Source organism: Etheostoma cragini, chromosome 16 (assembly GCF_013103735.1).
Source record: "Etheostoma cragini isolate CJK2018 chromosome 16, CSU_Ecrag_1.0, whole genome shotgun sequence".
Lineage (NCBI taxonomy): Eukaryota > Metazoa > Chordata > Actinopteri > Perciformes > Percidae > Etheostoma > Etheostoma cragini.
The window spans coordinates 3000600-3025822 of NC_048422.1; the positions used below are offsets into that span (position 1 = coordinate 3000600).

The 25223-nt window shown below is 42.5% G+C and overlaps 1 protein-coding gene across 1 annotated transcript in view; it reads right to left on the reverse strand.

Moving 5' to 3' along the window:
* The window catches only part of dcc (DCC netrin 1 receptor), a gene marked incomplete at its 5' end in the record, with an annotated part of 178856 nt that overhangs the window by 14117 nt on the left and 139516 nt on the right, over positions 1–25223 (reverse strand). The window contains 5 exons of the mRNA XM_034897161.1: positions 9905–10204; positions 12933–13082; positions 20354–20470; positions 20798–21021; positions 22838–23000. Coding sequence (XP_034753052.1) covers positions 9905–10204; positions 12933–13082; positions 20354–20470; positions 20798–21021; positions 22838–23000 — 954 coding nt within the window. The remainder of the gene's footprint in view (positions 1–9904; positions 10205–12932; positions 13083–20353; positions 20471–20797; positions 21022–22837; positions 23001–25223) is intronic.

Below are 25223 nucleotides of genomic sequence, written 5' to 3' on the forward strand. Positions count from 1 at the left end.
CAGTGTCTGTCTCCGTTTCTAGGGTTTTGAAGGCAAAGATGGAGAGATTTGCACCGAAAGGGTGGAGGGGGCGGGGTTATTGATCCTGAGGACGGTTTGAAGTAAACACAGTTTAAGATGAAAATTGTCATGGAGGAGACATCGAGTCTCTGGAGGGAGAGAGCCGACATCTCCTCCGCTTCACACGGATGTTTGGTGTTTCTTTGTCTGGCGGTTTCAGCTTCTCTTTATTTCCTGTCTGTCTGTCCGTCTGTCTGTGTTTGTTGTCTACTCGTCTGTGCACCTGGCTCCCTCATCGGTCAGGGAGACAGGTGCTAGGGTGGTTAGGGTTTAAGAACTTTTGCCCAAGTAACTCGAGGCTATTTCCAAAGAAAGTATGTTATCTTTGTGCAAAAGCTGTGAGAAACACAGTACGAGTCAAAAGTTTGGACACACTTTCCCATTCAAAGGTTCCACTGGTACTCTACAAATGTTCATAGACAAATCCATGACTAAGATGAGACAATGACGATTTAATGCTGACCACAATGATATCAAAATGCAATACGGTTGACGGATACAAATTAAAAGTTTTTTTTTTTTTTCTTTCATCTTTTCTTCCCCTCTTTTGTCTCGTTCTCTCTCCAACACACATCAACTGTCTGTCTGTCTTTGGTGCATTTTTTAATCAGGCAACAAAAAACATGCAAGAATTAATCCCTCTTCCAATACCACGGATTTAGTGCCACAAACGCTTAAATATGCACTTCAGTATTCATCAGAAACGACAGCGCTTTCAAGGTGGAAAACGGAGTTCACTTCGCGGCGAAAACTACATTCACCACGTAAACGCTTGTTTGTTCCTCGGGAATGTCTTAATCCAAACCGTGACAGTTTTCCGAGTCGTTTTGGTGCCCACGCTTAACCGTCAACGCGTGGTGCTCACTTTTTCTTGCTAAACCCCACTACCATGACCCCTGAAAGGAGTGTCACGTGGCGGGGCCTGTAGCCGGCTCACCGTCACTCATTGGCGGCCAAATAACTGCGGCTGGTAGCCGGCGTCCTGGAGCAGCTAAAGACTACCAGGAACTGCTCAACCGCACTACAGACTGCTCACGTCACAGCACTTTACTTAGTTTAACATCTAATTTAGGTATTTAATAATTTATTGGTGGACTAGCATTGATCAATTTTGGGCGCGGGGGGTTGGGGGGTTACATTTTGTACCCACCACGGATAAAAATAATTCAGCAGTGGCCGGGATATTTAGACCAGAAGGGGGGGAATTCCAAACAGCCCCTCTGGCAAATCACACCCTGACTGTAGTCCTTGGTCGGGTCAGGGTGGTTAATTAAAGGGGCTAGAGTGGGCCAAAATGATCTCTAACTTCTCTCCGGCCCCTTTGATTAATAAATCAAGTTACATATTAATATTTTATTCTGCAGAAGCGCGCTGTTGAGAATCCATGAACGAGGCAAATGTCTGAGTGTTTGGCACAATAGATTAACTCAAATGTCCATTAAAAGGACATTTACCACAGGAATTATGACTACCTTAAAAAAAAAGTGGTTGACAAAATTTTGAGAGAAAACATTTTGAGTGAAAGTTTTGACATTTTTCATCAACTAATGCCGACCTTAAACCCTACGACTTGGTTTAAGGTCAAGCAATTCCACTGTCGCAGACAATTTTCCAATATCAGAATGAAATCAAGAGATTCTTGCTGGAGTTGGGGCGCTCCTGTCGTCCAATCGTTTGGTGTGAGGTCATACAACTCAGTCCCAGTCAGTCTTTTTCTGTCTTGACGTTCCGTAAAATCAAACATGTTTCATATTATACTGAGTATTAAGTCTTGGTAGTGAAGTTAAATCACGTGAACATTGTCAAGAACCAATGGGTGCAATCCCTCTAGCTCAAACAGGAAGCAGCAAAAGGCTAGAGCCAGTGTTGTTTACCGATGCTATGGTGCCGTGCTAAGCTAAACGCCAAAAAGGAAAAGTTGCAGATTTCAACCCTGAATTAGTTTTACGATGGGTAAACACGGACATCTGGGTACTGGACACATTCATCTGGATGTGCGGGGGAACAGTAAACATTCCTGTGTGTATTTGTGTGTGTTAGTGTGTGTGTGTGTGTGTGTGTGTGTGTGTCTGTATTTCAGGCCTATGTATTGTAGTGATTCCTAACAAAAACGGAATGCAAATTGTAATTTCCCCACTGGGGATCAATAAACAGTATAAATTATTATAACTAAAACTAATAAGCATTTTGCTGTGTCTTTCCACATTGTGGTAGAAATCAGAATCAGAATCAGAAATACTTTATTGATCCCCGAAGGGAAACTGTGTTACAGTTGCTCAGATATTTGAAATATAAGAAATATAAATAAAGAAATAAAGAAATATAAGGAGTGTGGAAATGGGCCTCCGCGACCTTTTACACAGAAATGTATCATAAAGTGAAATACTGTATGTGTCTTGAATTAAACTACCCATATGCAGGGAGCAACTTAATGACTGGTTATGAGCGTTTCTGATTTTTTTCCTTGTTTCCCTCCTCTGCGTTCTCTGATAACAGCTGACAGTAGATTGGCGTTTTACCAGCGCTGGGCCGGCTCCAAAAAACTGAAGAAACAATAACAATCCCAAAAGCAAAAGCTCTCCGTCTCGTCTGTGACTCACACAAGCCTACGCCGTGTGTAATCTTAAAGATTTTCATTTGTAATAACGTAAGCTCTCCACAGCGAGATGAAGGCGCGCACTTAACAACATCCATCACCGCTGGCCATGCGTCTACCTCCAGCTGTGGCTGAAATGTCCTTTCTCAGTATCAGGCATTGAGTCAGACAGTTCCATTACAGCTTCCAGCATTAGGCCGCACATTCAGGCCAATTTAGGTGAGTAACTGCTCGCCATCATACTTTACTCTGCAGATGGGCTTTGGAGGCTCAATTTAGAAAGAGAAGAAGGTCTTAGCTTTCAATTTTATATTAAATGAGGGAGTCGGAGAAAGTAGTTTGTGAAAAAGCAAAAATTTGATTTCTTTGCTCAAGCTCAAAACAAGTTGTTGACAGTATTTATGTCTATTGTCAACTGTTTTCATAGAAGCAACATCATTTTGGTCAATTAGTTTCACTTCCAATTCTTTCATTTACTGTGATTTAAATCCAAAAGGGTTTCTGGCACATGATTGGATTACAACTAGAGATGTTCCATTACCCAGACCAGTATCGCCTCCGATACTGCCTAAAACGCTGGAGTCGGTACCGGGAAGTACTGGAGTTAATGCACCGATCCAATATCACGTAATTAAGCCCTACAGAAAATCTACGTTAAAGTAGTTTATTTATGTTCTTTTTCTGTTACAACTGACTGTCAAACTAGATAATAAAAGAAAGGTGTGTGGCATTTCTTGTTTGAGAGATTAATCTGAGCCAGCCCGACAACAAAGAAATCTTATCCCATCCATACGGGAAAGTAGGATAGAGCTGTTAAAATGTAATTAAATATATGACACACTGGTATTGGATCAGTACTCAGTATCGGCCGATATGCAAGATCAGGTATCAGGATCGGTATCGGGAAGCAAGTATCGGACCATCTCTAATTACAATTGGCGTCAGCCGTGGCTCCTACAACATAGGTTTACATTCTACTACGCGTTTTGGAATAAACTTAAAAGCGTAGATTATTTTCATTGGCAATGCTTTTTTCAATTCAGGAATTGTGATCCCCTAAAATCACATGGTTGGATATACACAGCTTGACACTGGGTACCGGGGTTTAGGTCCCACTGTTTAGTCATAGGCAAAGAATGTGCCCATATCACAATTTCATAGCGTGATTGGGGCCAAAATGTTAAAGGGTAACTACATATTTTTTTTCCAACCCTATTTATATGTTTTTGTGTCCAAGTGACTGATGGGTACAACAGTCTTTGACACTGGTCCAGTATTAAGTGAGCTCTCTGCAGTCAGCAGAAGAGAAACATGCTACAATGTAAGTTAATGGGGACATTGTCCAGCTTGTATTTGCCTTCACAAAAGTGCTCGATTTGCAATTGACAGACTCAGGTTAATATTCTAAGTGTCTGGCCACATTATGGAAAGAATCCCTTTAGAGATAGATCTTTAAAACCTCTTTGAGACCTTTTTGACAAGAAACAGTTCTGACGTCACTAGCACTAAACCCACCAGACTCCATTTAAAAAGGCAATACTTTTAGCATGTGTGGACCATCCGTTCTCACTCCTAACACGTCAAATATGGACGTTTGGACAATGGCTTTCAGCATTTGATGCAACAAAAAAGGCGCCCTTCGGTGTGTGTGCAGAATGGAGTGGGGAGAGCAGCATCTAGAAGGGGTTTAGTGAGTAGTATGTAAGGGGGAAATTCCACGTAGGGAGGTTGGTTGGATGGGTAAAACACAAGGCTTTCACCAAGGAGGTAGGGGTTCGTGTCGTGCATGTGACCTTAACCGTCCCATAACTGCCACGTGTTACGGAACTGTAAAGCCACCAGACAACCTTACCCTTAACCCAACCGTCCTGTTAACGCAAGTCACAGAACCGTAAACCCACCCACGAGCTTTTCCTTAACCTAACAGCATCAAAACGCCAACAGTCCCGACCAAGCACGTTAAGGTAAAGCGTGTTATATAACAACGACAAAGACACTTGACCAAGTGTCCGTATTTTACTAGATGGGAGTAAGAATGTGTTGGTATGGAGCAAACATATTGGTATTTGGTGTTTTTTCTCCCCAACGTCTCCTTCCAAGAAGCTTATGTTTAGGGATAAGGTTATCCGACTGGAAGGTGACTTTGAAGGCAAAAAACACCATGGAGCCCACATATTTTCAAATGTAAATTGGTGAACTACGTGTTTATTTTAACCAAAACTTGTAAGTTGTGATGGTTGTAAAAGTGGAAAGACAACCCCAAAAATCTTTTCATAGTTTTATTTAGTTTCTCTAAACTTTTAATGAAGTGTATTCTACAATGCTAAAATGACTGGTTACTTACATGGAGTCTGGTGGCTTTAGCAATTTCGCAGATGTTTTTATGTTTAAAAAAGGATCTTACTCTTTAACAGATAGGTCGACCTCCTTAAAAATCCTTTCTATAATGGTGTCATCCACTTATACATTTCAATCTGAGCCTGTCAGTGGCAAAACAAGCACTTTTGTAAAGGTAAATACTAGCTGCACAATTGTCCCATCAACTTTTAATTAATTATATCTTGTTTCACCAATGTCAACTGCAGTTATTACATTTTTTTTAAATCCTCTAATTTTGACCATATGGCCTTGCAACAAACAAGCCGATTTTGTCGCCAACTGTTAAACGGGTTAAACATTGGTTTCAAAGTAGGGTTTTAGCAGTGGTATCGGAAAAAATAACCCAAGCAATACCCAACCCTAGGTATATTAGAGAAATAACAAGTGTCAGGTAAACCTCTTTCCTTTGCAGCTTTCTATTCATCTCACAGACTGGAGTATCAATCTCCAGGTCTGTTTAGGTCTCTCTCTCTCTCTACAGCTTCTGCCTCTCTCCCTCTCGCCACAACAATCCAATTAAACGCTGAAAACATCTGATTCTATTCACGAGGGAGTCATTCAGGCTCAGATAAACACACAAACAAGGCCAACAATGAACATCAAATGCCATCGCTCACAAGTATCTTTTCTCCCCCTTCCTCCAAAGAGAGATGGATGGGAGGTGGGGGAGGGGGGCTGTTGGTGGAGGTACAGTAGCAATGCCCGGCTCTGAAGCTCTGTGTTTGGGGGGGGGGTCGGAGGGTCACAGGGAGGCGAGGCGTGCGTCGCCGCAGGCTCGCTATTTCTGAGCAAAAGGTTTCCATGAGCTGAAAATCAATGTTAATCTGAGGCCACCTGGGCGTGTAAAGAGAACCATGATGGAAGTATACATACACCCCCCCCCCCCCACACACACACAGACACACACACAGACATACACAGAAAAACAACAAAACACCTCCGCCTCCACATACTATCCCGGCATCATATGTTCACAGGCCATTGGAGAGAGAATGACAGGATGAGCCACAGAAGGACAGGAAAGAGAGATACAGTTATCTAAAAAACAGACGAATATAAACGAAAAGAAAGACTTCAGTAAAGAAAACAGAGGCAATAAGGGAATATCTTTTGAACTAATCGTGTTCATCCCTCCAGTTGTGTTCTTCTCTGGAGCATCTTCTCCCGGTGGAACAAAACCTTACTAACGCACAAACTTGTAAATTGACCCGGAGCGTCAAATAGTGACGCCAAGAGTTCCGACCAAGCGCCTCCCGATATGAAGCTAACGGAGACGTTTTTGGGTCAACAACAAACGCCAAAAGCACCTGACCAAGCTTTGCTGTTGGAGATTGCAATAAAAGGCCAACCAAGCCCCAACTGGACGAGCCCCTTTGATGAAAATACCGACTTAGGCAGTGTTCACACTTGGCGTCTTTTTTAAGCTGTCAGCATCTGTCTGATATTGTAATCCTAGTGTGGAGTAAAACTGTTTTTTTAAAAACACCACCGCCGATTTCTTTTCTAAGCGCCTATTTGCATTTGAATTTTCTGATGGAAAAAAATGCCCTACGTCAAGTTTTTTTTTGGACAGCCAACCAACGGCAAGTGGAGTAGCCAGACCTGTCGTTTCCATGACGACGAGAAAATATGGAGCCTGAGCACAGCCAGTTATAAGCCATTATACAGTGTGACCAGGTGCTCCCTGTACAGGGAACCTACTTTGTTTTATGTAACGTAGGCACCACTCTCTTTCCCTGTTCTTTCTCTAGCTTGCTCCACCGCTTTGTTTTATGTAACCTTAGCACCGCTCCACCTAGCACTCTAGCTAGGATACTGTAGCATTAGCTGTTATAGCAACAAAAGACATTGTCGGCGGCTTTTTGGAAAAGTGTGCCAAGTGTGAATACAGCCTTACTGTATTTAATATTAGACTTTACATATGACCATCTCATGTTTCCTGTTCTCCACCTTTAAACATGACTTCTCTGACATGGAAGATCACTGTGAGAGAAGGTGACTCAGCATGTTTAAGGCTTAAGCATGGAACGACTACACAATAAAAACCTCTGTAGACAAAACATTTAATTACAACTTTTATGTGACAAATACCGTATATGTCACAATCTAACAAATTCCGATTTATATATATGTTATTTTAAATCATGCATGGAAATGTCCATAAAAAGATTGTTGCATTGAGATGCATTGATAATTGGTTTAGACTGGAGTCGTTGGCCTCTGAATCGGAATCAAACCGTGAGGTGCCCTCCCTTAAAAATCATGCCAACAAAAATTATTTTATTAGCTTAGTATTTGATGCACTAAAAAGGCCTGTATAAAGGCTTCAGGCTGCCCACACGTATTTGTAGGCCTAGCTCATTATGCAACCCAATTATATACAACATGTGGTGGGGGGGGTCCCTGCTCCGTCTCTCTCAGGTAACGGGCCTTTGTCTTAAAAAACGTTGACAACCTCTGCCCTAGAACATACCCTAGGTAATATCGACAATGACTCATTTAGAGGATTGCTTAGTGCTGCCAAAGACGATTGTGTTTGGTTTAAAGTAGCGCTGTCAGTTAAACGCGTTAATAACGGCGTTAAGGCAAACCCATTTTAACGGCGTCAATTCTTTTATCACTAGATTAACGTTCTTTTTGGCCTTTCTTTTTGCATGCTGTTGCAACAACTTTTTTACGTTAGAAGAAGTACAACACCACACTGGATCTAGCTAGACCGGAAACAACAACAGGTACGCTGCACACACGCCGTTTGGGCTTGCGAGCCGGCCGAAGAGTAGTAACATTACGTTTTGAGTGGATGGCGAGCGTGAGACACCAAAATGGATGCCAATAAGATCCTAAATGGAAAGTTAACTTTTTAAAAGTTGCTAAATGTTCCATTGACAAGACCAAAGTGATCTGTGTGAACACATTATCATTATCAACATATCATCGCAGCACTTCCAGTCTGAAATACCACTTGATGGCCAGGCACACAGCTGATGCTAATCCCGCCTGCCCCCAACGACAAAGACAACTGTGGAAAATTGGATTTTCACGAGGTATAGGGATGTTTTGTCAAAAACAATGGCTCATTGTAAGAGAGAGAGAGATTTTGTTTCTTTGTTTTATCTTACATTTGACACTATCAATTTTACTCTACATTGGTATACTGTTGTTTTCATGTTTTTAAATTGCACGTATTTAAAAAACAAAAACACTTTTTCATGGACTTGGGGTGTTATTTTGTGTCTCTGGTGCTTCTACACACACACATACACACTTGGAAAAAACTATCCATGATGTTTTGAGTGAGATCCGGTTTCTGAATGTCCTCTGTCTTCAGTCTCCGGGTGAGCTGTTCAACATCTGCACGGCTTTCTACGCCACTAGCCCAGACGAGCTAACACTAGCATGCTTGCTCATACTCAATGGCAAAACACTGCTACAACACACACTAGTTGGCCATAATCTCCAAAAGAACTACTTCCTGTCCCTGTTGTGCAGGTATTCCATAAGTTTCCCTGGTCTAGGAGAAGCTAATCCTGCCTTGGACTGACCAAAGCTGGAGAAAGAGTTATCTAGCTGATGGGATGTTACCGAGCTACTGAGCATGTGGAGCAACCAAAAAAGAAATTATAGAAGGGAGATGTCTCACTCTGTAGCTAAATGAGAGTCCTAAACACACAGGGTGAAAACCGGATCTGCAGCAATGTGCAGTAAAACAAAAATATAGTAATATTTTCGAAAATGAAACCAGGAAAACCTATTCTGGTACAACCTCAAAATACAATTATGAACCTAAGAAATGAGCTCAATAGGGGAGCTTTAAAAGTATACAGATTCATTTTATTGTACATATGTATTTCTTCTCACATTATTCTAACCCCAACCGGCCCGTCAGACACCGCCTACCAAGAGCCTAAGTAGTTTCAATTGAATAGAGAGAGAAAGAAAGAGAGAGAGAGAGAGAGAGAGGGGGGGGAGGGGAGGGAGCGAGAGAGGGGTGAAGATTATCTGGAGACAGACAAGTAAAATAAAGAGAAAGTAAAGGGAGGTCAGTCCAGATCAGACCCAACCCTCTGGCTATGTCAAGGCCAGACACAGTGCATCTACCCCCCCCCCCCCCCCCCCCCCCCCCCCCCCCCCCCCCCCCCAAACACCCCCACACACACACACACACACAAACACCATGCAACAGCCTTAGGCTAACACATTAAGGCTCCATGAATAAAGTATTGATCAGAGATTATACAGGTTCCACCAACAGTTGCTGGAACCGGACAAAACAAACTGGATCCTACGGTGGCTGGGCCAAACACCCGGCTACTTAAAACAGCCCATGCAAATTAAGAAAACAACTTTATCAAAATGACCACACATGTGCAGCATTCAGCAAGTGCACTGCAAATACACACAACACAACCAAATACATAAACCCTCTGCAAATGTAGAAAGAAAAGTACACAAACCCTGAAAAAAGGAGTGATGCAAAAACATTAGCAGACGCAACAACAAAAAAACGCTGCATCCAGATGTAAGACTTTTTGAGGCCTATAAATTTAGATTTTTAAATGTAGGACTTTTTAAGACTTTTAAAGACTTTTAAAACGGTTTAATTGTTGGGAAGGATATGTTTGGGTGACAAAATCTCCCTCTTCTAAATATTGGGGGTAGGGGGGAATGGGGCAGGGACAAAACCCCTGCATCCAGGTTATCACTGACGAGTAGCTACCTTCATGCATTACAAGTCAATGGGGAGTTCTTTTCCCCTCCGGTGGGGGGGCGGGACTTAAAGCCTCTTTGTGTGTCAGCGATTAATCGTAACGTTTTAATGGATGGACAGCCCTGGTTTCTATTATTTGTGAAACAATCAGCTGTACTCACTGGACTGCGGCAACATGGAGGTGTACACCTTGGGGTCGATGGTGCCCATGGGCGGAGGCAGCAGTGGGTTGGTGAAGCTCCGTAGCGGGTGCGTGGGCCGCACACAGGCTGTTGGGATGGTCCGAGCGCTTCCGGCTTGGGACTCCTCCACAGCGGCAGCAGCAGGGGCTCCTGGGATTGGGCCGACACCCAGGATATGTTCCCCGGGCGGTGCGGAGGAGACGGGGAGGAGCGGAGGAGCCGTCTGGGGCAGAGGCTGCTGCTGGAGGAGAGGATTGGTGGGGGTGTCTGAAGGCATCACTGAGGAAGAGGGAATAGGAGATGAAGGGAGTAAGGGGTTGAAAAGAATTGCCGGGAGGATATGAAGACGTGAGAGGTGTTTGGGGTGAATTTGGGAATGGGAGAAAGGAAAGAGTGGGAAGGAAGAGAGGGAAGGGCAAAAGACAAAACATCGGGAGTGATTACTCATTTGGAGTACATCAAAAAACAAACGTGTGAATGTTCTTGCCTCAACATCCCTCATGCACTTTAGGGTTTTTCACAGACAGCTTCTGCGTAGATGAAGGCAGTAAAATGGTGAGTAAATATGGCACTGTGTAAAGTACTGTTGCTGCAGGACTGCCCTGGGACTGAGAGCCTTTATCTCAAAAATGTAAATGCAAAGCCAGACTGCAAGGACCTTCTACCGTATGCTTCATGGCCTGTGGTCCTTCAACCTGTGTATTTGTACAAATAGATCGAAGATATATACATGGTCATGATTGTCTACAGTCCCCATATGGACCAAAAAGTACGGAGTGTGGATTGGTGGCTGGAGAGATGCCACTTCACCTCCTGGGCACTGCCAGGTGATCTTGAGCAAGGCACCGTACCCAAGCCCACTCACTCTGACATCTCTCCATTAGTGCATGTATAGGTCCTGAGCATGTGTGTGTATTTCAGGCCTGTGTGTGATTACTAACAAAGTGTGTACGCAGAGTGTAAACTGTAATTTCCCCACTGGGGATTAATAAACAAATTACATTTTTAAATTTAAATTTAAATTTACAGTCTGTGTTTTTGGATGCGTTTTTCTTCCATGAAAGCAGAAACAGTTTCATGTTTTACATGACAAAAGTTAATATATTTAAATAAGTTTATATATATATATATATATACATAATACATTTAAAAACAGTATAACGCAACAACTAGATTCTAAAACGTCAGCCTTATCCTCCCGCATGAAGAAATCCTTTTTTTTTACTTTCTTGAGTAACTCGCTGGCGCTTCTGTGCCTTACATCGGCTAAGTGTCTTCATGCTGAGAGAATGCCCATTTTTATTTAGAGATACATGTGAGAGAAAGAGGAAGGAAAAGAGGAGCTCCATGAAATGCTCAGGTTTATTGGCATTTCTTTAAAACAATCACAATAGTCATGGGAGATGCTAGGCTTTGGACGGGGACGGAGCCGCTGCAAAATAGTTACGCGAGAGAAAACTCTGATTGGACAGATAGTCTAGCTAGCTGTCTGGATTCGCCCTGCAGAGATCTGAGGAGCAGTTAACCATGGTCCTCAGAAATCCACCACCACCACTCACCAGCTCATTGTAAGTGTTTGTTTTGCTGTCTGCTCCCCTGCTGTGTCGGCTAATTCAATGACTTAAGCCTCTCCCCGTCCCTCTGCTGTGTTAAATCACTGATACAAGCCAAGCAGGAATTTGCCAATTACTGAAATACTGCTCCCCACCATGCCATTTAGTATTTAGCTCTGCTGCAAAATTGGCTTAAAGACGAGGGAGGAGGGAGGGAGGGTACAGATGAGGGACAGCTGAAAAGATTAAGATGTTGCAGTGTAAGCTCTGTTGTATTAATAAAAGGTTGAGGTTTTAATATTTGTTACATGTAATGTTATTTTTTTTAATTGTTGCAGTGGCCATAGCAATGGTATCATTAGTTATAATAGGGATGCATTTATTATAATCATTACCATGGCAATAACAGGTTTTCTACAGGTCTCGTGAAGTCAAATTGAAGACCTTTTAAGACCATCATGAATGAAATTTAAGACCTCTATCACAACATAAAAAGTTGTAATACAGGGAATTGTATTTGGAATAGCAACAGAAAGAACATTTCAATGAGCATTAGACCAGTTTAAAATAAAAGACATAGAACACAACACCTCACTTTTTAATGAAAAATTACATTTTAATTATTTTTGATTTTATTTTTTAGGAATCCACTGAAACTTTGAATAATAGTAAACCAGTAGTAGTAGCTACTGTGGTATTTATCCCTAGTGGTTCTGTAGTACTTCTAGCTAGGTAAAATATCTGCTCCCTATGCCGTGTTTCCACTGTATAGCGCAGTATAAGTTGTCTACGCCGTTGTTTAAAAAAAAATTGGGTCAAGTGAATATAAAATATTCTAGTCGCTATCGATCGTAGATTAGAAATGGCAGGTTAGTGCAATATTTCCTTCTGCATCAGTGGGCTGCAGTGTTTCAAGTCTTCTTTTTAGCGACGGCTCAGCTCGCTTAGAATCTCGACCTTGAGGTGGTGACAAAGAAAGTACCAGCTACGAACCGCTAATGGAAACGTGAAAATAGCCCTTCTAATGTGTGACAGACTGAACTCAATGGTGTTCCATTCATTGCACTCTTCCCTATGTTTTGTTTTTTGCACATTCTGCACTCAATCCATTCAGCCTCCTAAAACAGCTATTTTATATACTGCATATATATATGTTGCTGTATTTATGGTTCAGTTGATATTATTGTTTAATATGTTTTTTTGTAAACTTACTTTTGCAATAAACCTACTTTCTGATTATGATTATGATCATGACAAGGGGGGAGGGTATTTACCATCAAACGTAATACTGTGGCAGTACCTAAAAGAAAAAAAGTCGAAAATACAGTGCTCAACAATAAGGGTTGCCCGATTGCTCCACTCGCACCAAAGCTAGCGTGCATCTCTGTCTCTACATTAGATTAGTAGAATTCTCAGAAGTGTTAGTAGTAGTAGTAGTAGTAGTATTGCAGTACCTGGAGTGTATCCTCTGTCCACGGTCAGGCTTGGGAAAGGCATCGGTCTCAGGCTGAACTTGTTGTGAGTGAAGCCGCAGGAAGGGGAAGGCAGGATCCCCGGATACTGGGAGGAGTCCAGAGCTGGCACCGGGATGGCACTGACCACCGCTGAAACACAGCAACAACACAGTCAGAAACACAGTCAGTAGTCCCCAAAGTGCTGAGGAGGAGGGTCTGGCAAGTCCACACAGCATTCTGGGATGGGAGAGAAACATGCTGTGGTTTGTTGGCATTTCTTTAAACCAATCACATTTGTCTCAGACAGCGCTTAAATGCAGAGCAGAGCCACGGTGCCGCTCCAAAATACCCTCTGGAAGGAATTTGTTTTGGTGGAACAAATGCACGTTCAAAAGTTGTTTAAGTCGTGCAACAATAAACTACTATAAAAATAAATGGAAAAATAGTCTAGCTAGCTGTCTAGATTTACCCTGCAGAGATCTGAGGACCAGTTAACTTTAGTCCTCAGAACATCACCGGAGTTTAAAATACAAGACAAGGAAAGCGGACATCTGAAAAGAGTGACAACTGGCCGAATTGGAACTGAACTGAACCATGGTTCACAAGAACCACCTCTTTTAACTGACCAATATTTTGTCCATCCATGGTCCGATGCACCTTTCTCAGTCGCAATTTTTGCTTGGATGAAATGAGGTAGGTGTGGAAAAGCCCTCAGTTTCCACTCCTGCGCCGATGATCCACAGCTCTATATAAGCACCAAACCATCCACTCAGCTCCCCCTCTCCCTGCTCAACTGTCTGCATGACATCAAAGCCTGGATGTCAATCAACCTCCTCAAACTGAACAGCAATGAAACAGAGCTCTTGGTTGTGGCCCCCAAGGCGCTGCTCTGGAAGGTTTGGAGATCTCATCCTGGGTGCACTATCTGCCCATTCTCTGAGGTCCGCAGCCCTGGTGTAATCCTGGACTCCACCCTCTCTTCCTGTACTCACATGATATCCATCACCAAATCAAGGCAAGGCAGCTTCATTTGTAATCAGTCTTTATTCATTTCGAAAACATCTCCGGACTCCGGCTAGAACTTAAGACTCCGTGGCAGGAACCTTCCTACAGGCTTTAATGACATCCCATTTGGACTACTGCAATGGAGTCCTGTCAAGGGTCCCCAGCAAAACCAAAGACAGGCTCCAGTATGTCCCAAACTCTGCCGCTAGTGTTAGCTCACCCATACCAAGACCTGGCAGCATATGACCCTAACCCTCACCCATTTTCACCGTCTCCTTGTTAAATCCTGCAGCAAATATAAAATCCTCCTCAGCTACAAATCCCTCCATACTCTGGCCCCACAGTACCTCTCCGACCTCCTCCATCCATGCACCCCACCCCGCAACCCGCGGTCCTCAGACGCTGGCCTGCTCTCTATTCCCCACACCAGACTCTGTACCTTTGCACACAGTTAAGTGTTGCAGCCCCATCCCTCTGGAACACCCTCCCAGCAGATATCCGAAATGCTACATCCCTGGAACACCACCTGTTTACCACAGCCTGAAAAGCTCCTTTAGCTTAGCCACAGTAATTCTGTAAAGTGTCCTCGGGTTTCTCAAGTTATAATTCTCATCATTATTATTAATATGAAGACAAAATGTCAGTAAATCAGTGAGTAAACCAGCCACAGCAAGCAATGCTTGATCAGGTGCCTTTGGCGATTGGTATTGACGTAAAAAGTCTCCTTTAGCGAGATATTTAGATGGACTATTGGCGTAACTTTTTCATGCTTTGGGTCTGGGGTTGAACGTCATTTTGTACAAATACCAGTGGGGTCACAAACGTTTACTCTCAATGAGCAACATTGTTCAGTAGCCAGCTGTCCAGGCTAAGTCATGAAATGCCATGAGTCATGAGTTATCGTTCAAAACTGACTTTTCCTCAGTTTCTGTTACACTGCTAACGCTGACTGAATGCCTGTAATACTCTTTATTGACAAACATGTCAATAAAGCTTTTTCAATTGAATACTAAGTGACTGATAGGAGAAGACAGAGGGGGAGGGAGTTTTCTTCCGCATCCTGCATCTTCTTGTTTTGGACCATGCAATCTGATTCTACTAAACCCTGATCAATACCAGTAATGATTGGAAAGTATCGACAAATGGCAGCAATGCTGTGATCAGCAGGTTTAAGAGGCGTATGTATGCATGTATGTGTGTGTGTGTGTGTGTGTGTGTGTGTGGTTTACTGTATTTTGCTGTGATCATTTAAAGAGGAGCAGGGTTTGACTACAGCAGCGAGACGACCAGAGATGAGCATGTCTAAATCAATGCCGTTATTGACTGACAATATTGATGATTTTGGTGCAGTGAGCTACAGGTTGATGTGTGTGTGTGTGTGTGTGTGTGTGTGTGTGTGTGTGTAAGTGAGTGAGTGAGTGAGTGAGAATGTGTTTTTTTGTTTTCTCTCTTAAATTTCGACGCTTAACAATTTTATATTAATACACAGTTGTTTTTTATTGACCCCATCATTTTGATTAATTAATCTGAAAAAAACTAACGCATTAAAAAAAACAACGCAGATTAATCCATTCCATATTGACCTTTGACCCGGAGCCGTTCGAGCCTCCATTGGACTTTAAAATGAAGGAGGGAGATGAGAACCCACTACCTGGATCATTGATTGGAACATTTACTTCCTGAAGCACTTTTGAATTTATTTCCTTAACATATTAGCTCATATTGTTGATTGTCTTGGTCATTATTTGAACAGTAAAAAATAATAATAAAAATACTTTTTCAACTTTAATGTGCTGAGAATTCAGTGATTCATTTGAATTTAAATATTGAAATTAATATGTTACAGCAAAAAATATGTATGCAATTAATTTAAATTAATTAATCACAATATAATTAGATTACATTTTTAAATTGATTAGTCAAACATAGTTTAATCAAATAATTGTGTCTTATTTTTAAATTGTTTCATCCTTGACGCTTTGGCAGAATTGTTTTTTTGACATTGAGAGAGAGAGAGAGAGAGAGAGAGAGAGAGAGAGAGAGAGAGAGAAAGAGAGAGAGATTAACGTCAGATGACAAAAACAAACTCAAAGAAGATGGAGACGGTAAAAAAACACAAAGGCCGAGAAAGGAGATGGTGAGTTGATCAAAAGAGAATTTCTTTTTTCTTGAAAACACAGTGGTAGACTGAGGTGGAAAAGGGAAACAAATTATTAGGAACAGAGGCCGGAGAGAGGGAGGGAGGGAGAAAGCAGACAGCAGACACAAAGAGATAAAAACAGAAGGAAGATGAAGAAATCAGTAGGTCTGTCGAGATGAGGCAGCAGAGGGGAAGAGGTGAAGACGCCCTTAGCTGCTCCAGGTGAAACAGAGAGAGGGAGAGACAGAAGCAAAGAGAGAAAGTGCAGTCCCTGCAGACATTTGGTAAAAAATAAAATGAAAACAGGATCAACTGATCCCACACTCTCTGCTGGAGGTTGCACTTTGGTTCAGTTCTTGCAATATTACACCAGCAAAATCCAACAGTTTCACGCAATCCTGACTTTGTACCTTTTCACAAAAACCTGTTGTTGTGTGTAAATGAATGTGTTAGTAAATGCATGACAGCATAAAAGTCTTTTTTACAATAAAAAGGCAGTTAGTGTTTGATACATTTAAATCTGTTCACTAGATGTCTTTAGTCATCTCTCTTGTATGTTTCTTTGTATAGGAACACGTATGCAGACCTATCCGCCACACCAATTATTTATATTATTATTCATTATTTATAGTCTAACCCTAAGGGGTCTTTGTTAAGGGTACAAGGGGTACTTGTTCAAGTAAATGTAGTATGTATGTATGTACAGAATGCATGCATACATGCATGCATGCATACTGTACATACAATATATACAATATATATTATTCGTGTGGATTTGTTTGTCATTTTATTATTCAGGATGTTTTTTTAACATCCTGTTATGTATGTTGTGTGTAATGCATGTAAGCTACTGGGATCCTGAATTACCCCTTGGGGATCAATAAAGAATATATCTATCTATCTATCTATTTATCTATCTATCTATCTAGCATGTGATTGCAGTAGACATAGAATAAAAATAATGAATACGAATTGGTTTTTATTCATTAATTTAACTTATTTCATTAAAAGTAAGTGTTGTAGTAAAACTAGCGGGAGACAAGTTATAATTGAGGTAAGTTTGGAGACACAACCTTATTTAATCATTAAATTAATAAATATTTTTGTTGCATCTATTTTCTGTGTTGTAATTTGTAGACGTCCATAAGCAGTCGTCTTACTGCCGCTAGCGGTAGCCGCAGAGAGCAGAAGTAGTATTAAATAAACTCCTAGTTTACTTTAAATCTTCCTAATCCATCATTTTGTGAGTACATAACATATTTGTACTACTGTAGAAGTTTGGTATCAATTTGGGAATTATTAGTGGGGTAATTTACCAGATACACCCTTGGTTCCATTAGCGCCTAAGCTAACCAGCTGATCCAGGTGAAAAAGCCTCTGGGGGGGGGTGTTTGGCTCAAGGCCGGGGTGCAAAGGACCCTAGGGTGAAATTACTCCTAACCATCACTTTAACAGCCTGGGCGTGTGCACAGCTCGCACACACTGTCACACTGTCACACACACATAGATGCCACAGCACACAAACATGCAAACTATTTGGTATAAAAAATATGGAAACAGAAATCTGAAAAAGTATTATGATACTGTCAGGAAGTATAATCTCCTAAAAGTCTCTTATTTCTGCTCAGCAAATCCACCATCACAACAGCGACGCTCCAAGGTTCAACAGCGCCTGGCTTTTAAAGGACACAGGAGAGGCCACTCTGATTGGTTGATTGTAGGTTACGCCCAAAACACACCTCTGATTAATGAAGACACTAAGTACAACCCTGTTGAAACATGCGCCTGGAGCACAGACCCTTTTTTCCACCGTTAAACTCGCAAAAGTGGATTTGTACATGCCCTAAACGCACCTGCGCCAGGCGCTTCACGCCGTGCTCTCAGATCGTTAAAAGCTACAAAGCAACAGAACAACCCAGCTCAGGTGGAAAAAAAGAACGAAGGGCCATGAGACCGAATGAAAAAGTCTTCCCGACTGAACTTTGACAAAAAGATCAAATGTAAAAAAGGGTGATGACGTGTAAGACATGACAGAGTGAAACGGATAGAAAGAGAGAAAAACAGATCCGAGGAGAGGACCGGTCTGTGTCGGCAGAGGCAGCCTGAAGGCTTTTCCTGTTTGGCTGTGACCCACATATCACAGACACATTTATGTAAACACACAGGAGGGCTTGTCACATGCTACAAACCATTTCAGTCACCCGCTGACTCACACTCTCTAGAAGAGAGCACCCAGAGTTGTAACCTAATTGTTAGTGTTCAGTGCAGCAGCATCAGTTTGTTACAGCTACCGTACACAACAACACGACACGAGGAATTAACAGGGGAGAGAACCACACAGAGCATGTATGAGACTATCAGCTCCGAGGGAAGTGACACACACACACACACACACACACACACACACACACACACACACACACACACACACACACACACACACACACACACACACACACACTCTTTGTGGGGACCCTAGCATTCCCTAGCCCCTTGTCCTAACTTTAACCATCACTACTAACTGACTAACCTTTACCCTTACCCCCACCCTAATCAGAACCTAGTTCTAACCCTAATCCTAAAACCAAGTCTCAAACAGCCCCACAGGGGAGAGCTGCAGGAGAAGGGATGGACTTTAAAATTCTGGAGGACTTTGTTTGGCCTTTTCCAACAAAAACTGCCTACCCAAGCTTTACCGTGGTTTCAGAGCAGAATTCTGCTGACACACTCTTTCTTATATTTCTTCTTCTTCATCTTTCTCTTACTCTCTCTCTTTCACTCTGCCTCGGATCCCTCTTGTTTGTCCTTTGAGTCGTTCTGAAGGAACATACAGGCTAATTATCTGTGTAAAAAAGTGCGTCACATTTTCTGTTTGTGTGTGTGTGTGTGTGTGTGTGTGTGTGTATCTGTGTGTCTGTGTGTGTGTGTGTGTGTATGCTCTGTCATCCCTCAACCTCATAACTTGACTTTTTAACATCTCAAACACCCAGAGACAAACAGAGAGGAAGAGAGAACTGAACTGTCTTGCTATCTTCGTTACCCTAAAACATCCCACTGCTGCAGACATGTCACATGACCTTCAATGCACCAATAGGAAGAACCCTGAGCCAGAACATGAAGCCTAATTAAGTTGGTGTTGGGGCTGGTCCTGGTTTTAGGATTCTTTGCAAGTATTTACTGATAATCTGTGGACCTTAGGGATGTACCGAACACCATATTTTGAGCTTCGAAGCTGCATTTCAATAGTGAATGTATTCTCCAAAAGTTGATTTGGACTTTTTGCTGCACGCATTCAAAACAAACAAAAAGGCCTGCGTTTTTACCCGACTGTCTGACAAGTGTCTGCAGACGCAGTGTGTGAGAAGGAATGCTCCGCCAAACAGCACCTTGCTGTATTAGCATTATGCCTATAATGCTGCGATGCCTGCAAGCTAGTTCAGGCAGTCAACTGCTCTACACACACGTGACATGCCTCGCTCGCCGTATCATTTACCAAACACACCCTTTCAATTTGGCGGTTGAATTAAACTGCACAATTTCCCCATCTCCGCCTTGCCGATGCAGCTGCTGCCTTGCACCGTTATCGATGCATGCTTTAACCCATCACCATCCCAGCATCCATCCACCAGCAAGCTCCGGCCAGGGGCAAGCTACATGATCATTAACTAACTAATATCTTATTTGCACCAAAACGGCCGCCAAACACAATGTTCCGCCGTTATGATGAACATTTCACACGTGAGTTGTCTGACTGAATAACCTTTATCAGATCCCCTGAAGCAGGCTGCTCCAGTATAGCCATCCAGATGTCGACAAACATCAGACTGCTCACTTGTAACTGAATACTCAAATATTCAGATCCAGCCCTAGATGGCCCCCATTTTCATCCGGATGTCCGTCCCCTTCCTCTTCCTTTGTGTTGGCGTTCTAACCTGTGGTGGATTTCTGAGGACTATGGTTACCTGGTCCTCAGATCTATGCAGGGTAAATCCAGACAGCTAGCTAGACTATTTGTCCAATCGGAGTTTTCTCTTGCACAGCGGCTTTGTCATTTCATTATTCTAAAAACGTGTTGCTACGTTGTGTCAGGGCTGAACTTGACCCAGGTAATGCAAAGACAAATAAGCGAGGTTTGACTCAGCGTCAAAAAAGTGCCAATGGTAAAACACCATTCCTCTTATTGGCGGCTGAAAACCTTTGTGCAGGAAACGTCAGTGGAAGGCGTTCCATCACTCACACACACACACACACACACACACAGAGTTGTGTGACTTACGTGTGTTGCTTGGCTGTGAGTCCATAGGAATCATCATTTTTCCCCGTGTCCCCCTCCTGGCCGCCAGGGAGCGCTCCAGAGTGGAGATACTGCTGGACGCCTCGTCACCGTCCGCCCCTGGGAAGAAGTGTTTAAAAAAAAAGGAAAGGAAAAAAGAAAAAAAAAAATCACATTATTACCATATCTGTGACTAAAACGTCAGGAAAAACTAGTGCAGACAATAAATACATAACACTTAAAGAGCTTCAACTTCCCATAGAGAACTTGCCAAAGAAGTCCAACTACAATCATTTGATGTGAGAAAAGTCTTTAAGTTACATTCATTCAGCCAAGGTGCTGCACCTAAACCTAATGAACTTCTAATGAACTGTATTACAAGTAAGTGGAAATACAAAGAAGTGGATGAAAAAAAAAAAACTAATTGACTCAGCCCCCATCCTGTACCTGAGTGGCTGCTCTTGCTGCCCATCTGGCTCTCTGATTGGCTGTGTGCGACCTGGGGGAGGTCTTGGCAGGACTGGGTGGGCGAATTGCGTCCGGACGGGGCGACGCTGGGAGCTTTCTCCATGTTCTTCATCTCCATCTCCTCGTGATGGATCCACAGGTCCGGAGGGCGCAGGTCCTTCTGGCTGCCTTTCCTCTTACTGGCGCTGTGGCTCGCTCGCTTCCTGCACAGAGGACCAGGTAGGTTAGGAACAGAGGGGCGAGCCAGACAGAAGCATTCAGGGCTCAGCCCAAACCTAGGAGGGTCCAGGGACATTCCTTTTCGATTTTACAGCAGATATGTGCACTATTGTTGCCATTAGACAATAGAATGCCTATTATACAAAATACAAAAGAACATAATAGGAAGAAATCATCTTATACATGTTTTTGTAAACCATTCCAGTGAAGTCGATTATTTGCAAATCCTTCTCAAAGACAAATGTATTTAATGTTCAAACTGAGAAAATGTATTTTTTTTTTGCAAATATTCACTTATTTTGTATTTGATGTCTGCAACACGTTCCAAAAAAGCCCGGACAGGTCACGTTTACCGCTGTGTTACATCACCTTTCCTTTTAAGAACACTGACAAAGTGAGGAGATTAATTGTTGAAGCTTTGCAGGAGGAGTTTTTTCCCCATTCTTGCTTGATGTACAACTTGAGTGGCTCAGCAGTCCGTTGTCTTATTTTGCATTTCATACTGATCACACATTTTCAATGGGAGACAGGTCGGGACTGCAGGCAGGCCAGTCTAGTACCTGCACTCTTTTAGCCATGCTGTCTGGCATTGTGTTGCTGAAATAAGCAGGGACGTCCCAGATGAATGTTGCTCCTAAACCCGTATGTTACTTTCTGTATTAATGATGCCTTCACAGAAGTTACCCATGCCACCGGCACTCCCTCGTACCATCACAGATGGTGGCTTTTGAACTTTCCACTGATAACAATCTGGATGGTCTTTTTTCTCTTTGGCCGCGAGAGTACAATTTGAATTTAAAGCGAGTTACTCTTGCATCGAGTCATGCTGCTCATTAACTATGCCCTTGTGGCCGACTTGCACCAATCATATCAGTGTAACTGACATAGGAGGGGCCAGAGGTCAGGTTTTAAATTTGATGTTTAAGAAGTGGTGGAAACTCTGAAAATTATGCTAGAAGTAAGCCACAATAAAGTTCATGAACAAGGTTTTTTCTTTCACTTGTAATAAATACCTACCAGAAAGAAAAAACAGAAAGATACGTTTGATAATTAAGTACATTAAATATCAGATACTTGACGACTTATACTCAAGTAAGGCTCTGAAGGGAGATGTTTTTTTACAGTGTGTTATGGGGACAGGCAGCTAGCAGATAGGGAGGAGATGTTTTTCACAGTGTGTTATGGGGACAGGCAGCTAGCAGATAGTGAGGAGATGTTTTTTACAGTGTGTTATGGGGACAGGCAGCTAGCAGATAGTGAGGAGATGTTTTTTACAGTGTGTTATGGGGACAGGCAGCTAGCAGATAGGGAGGAGATGTTTTTTACAGTGTGTTATGGGGACAGGCAGCTAGCAGATAGTGAGGAGATGTTTTTTACATTGTGTTATGGGGACAGGCAGCTAGCAAATAGTGAGGAGATGTTTTTTTACAGTGTGTTAACGGGACAGGCAGCTAGCAAATAGTGAGGAGATGTTTTTTTACAGTGTGTTAACAGGACAGGCAGCTAGCAGATAGGGAGGAAATGTTTTTTACAGTGTGTTAAGGGGACAGGCAGCTAGCAGATAGGGAGGAAATGTTTTTTACATTGTGTTATGGGGACAGGCAGCTAGCAGATAGGGAGGAAATGTTTTTTACATTGTGTTCTGGAGACAGGCAATTCGTGGATAGTGAGATGTTTCCTGGATGTGGCAAAAAATGTTGTAACCTTAAAAAACATGTGACATTGCTTAGAGCCCCTTTTAGGAAGAAAGAAATGAAACCCTATGTGATAACAAGCCCACAGAATATTGAAACATCTTACTTCCTCTGCTGGGCCGAGGAGCGCCGCGTGCAGATCAGCGCCACGATGATGGCCACCACCACGATGACGGCTCCCACGGAAACCACGATGATGACCAGCAGGTTACTATTCTTCTGAGGCGTGGCGCTGCCGTGGGGCGGGCGCATCTGACCAATGGGAGACTCTGAATAACATTTACAAAAACAAAAAAAGTGGATGGAAGAAAATATTAAACACGCTACACAACGTGGAGTTGTTCTTAAGATTTACACTTATGCAAAATGATCAAAAGAAAAGATTTCTCTTAGCTTATATGTATATAGTTAATATTTCTTAATTTACATAAAGACACACAGCTTCAAAATAAAAGCTTACAGAATTAAACCCCAAGTGGACTGAAGACCTGCTGTCCCAATCAATACACAATGTTTGTGTTTGTGTGTGTGTGTTTGTGTGTGTAAGTGAGAGTGTTTGTTTGTGTGTGTGTGTGTGTGTGTGTGCGTGACTAAGTGAATGACAGGTGTAAAGGGAAAAAAGCAATTGATGACACGCTCTGTCATTCATTAACCCGACCTTGGAGCTGGAGAGAGAGAGCAAGACAGAGAGAGAGAGAGAGAAAATATGGAACAGGATGAGAATGACGTCTAGATGGAGACAAAAGGGAAGTGCTTTAAAGAGAGAGAAAGAGAGAGCGGAAGAAGAGGAAGAAGTTGCGGTGTGAGTGGATGATAGAGAGAGGGGCAAGAGAAAGACATAAGTGGGTGAAAGAAAGAGAAAGGGAGGAGAGAGGTAGGCGACGAAGGAAAGACAGATTAGGAAGAATATGTGAGAGGGGCACTCAACCTCTTTCACCTTCTCTCTCTCATTCTCTCTCCATTTGGTCGTCTCTCTCAATGAAAACCACAATCCATCACAGCCTAAAGCCGCAGCGCAGGCACCAAAATATTCACTTTCTTTTCAAAATTTCATCATCCTCCTCCTTTTTGTTTAAATTTACAAAAGTCTTCCATGCCATTTCAAACAGAAATCCTTCGGCTGACATTTGTTCCAGGCGTTAAGATGTTGCTCGAGTAAAAGGTCAAGGAGGTAATTAAAATCAAAAGGTTTCTACCTTAGGGGGGGGAATGGGACTAGACTTAGACTAGACTTAGACCTCTCTTTATTAATCCGTTTGGGATAACTCCTGCAAGGAAATTGAAACTTCCAGCATCCGTTTTCAGCAAAAAAAAACAAAATACAGTATAGGGAGAAAGAAGACAGTAGTATTCAAAAGTATTCAGATCCTCTACTTGAAGTGATTATATGTAACTTTCAATGTTGTGTTGATTTAAGCGGAAAAGCAGTAGTTTTTTTACCTCACCTGCTGTTGTAAAGGTCCAGGAATTTGAATCGTTCATACACAATAAGGGAATACCTTACAGATGAGTTAGTTCAGGTGTTACATACGGTAACTTAGCCTACTTTGGATGCATCACGAGCTAAACTGGGTTCATCCACATGTTTTTATGCAAATTAAGTCATATTGACTGAAAAATGCCTTGTGTAAACAGTAAAATTTGATTGAATTTCGTGAATATCGACTTAAAGGAAATACGTTCGCTCTCATCAGATTTTGATCGATAAACGGCTTATGTGATAAACGCTGATGGAAAGAGTATTTGCCGAATAACTAATGAATTGCAATGAAGTTTTAGTTCACACACCTGTTGAAGGGCAAAATTGGTAAAGACGGCGCGCCAAATTCAGTGTGCCGACGCAAATGTGCTTTCAGATGCAAAGACCGTCTACTATAGTCTTTGATGGTCATCCCTTTCTATTGACTAAATCCCTGCAGCCTCCAGCAGGGGGTCTAATCGTGGGACAGGAGTCCCATCTATTGCGCGAGTCACCCATGGCACAAGGTTCGCTCTGGAATGACGCAGCAAGATCTCAGGGGCCTCATCCACTGCAGGTAGGTAGCCTATACCTTTGTATTGTCCTCGTTCGTATGGCATTGCACACGCCGAAAACACGCGGTGGTCTTGCTGACCCCCAAAGTTTTGCCTACCACTCTGTACTCTGTGCATGTGGCCAGTTTGTGGAGCACAATTGTAGTACGCTTCTCAATTGGAACCGTAGTGTCATGGCTTATCTGGGTCAAGGGACGGGCCAATAAAATCAAGGTCAAATCCGAAAAGGATTCAACCAAGGGGTTTCCGTGAAGTTCCCCTAAACCGCCAGCTTCCAGAACAGTTGGAACGCTCTCGTTTCCACAACAAAGGTCGCCTCCGTTGTCGTCGGGCATTTACGTGCATCTGCATCATCATGGCAATGGCATTGTCTTATCATAGCTTTATACACTCACCGGCCACTTTATTAGGTACCCCATGCTAGTAACGGGTTGGACCCCCTTTTGCCTTCAGAACTG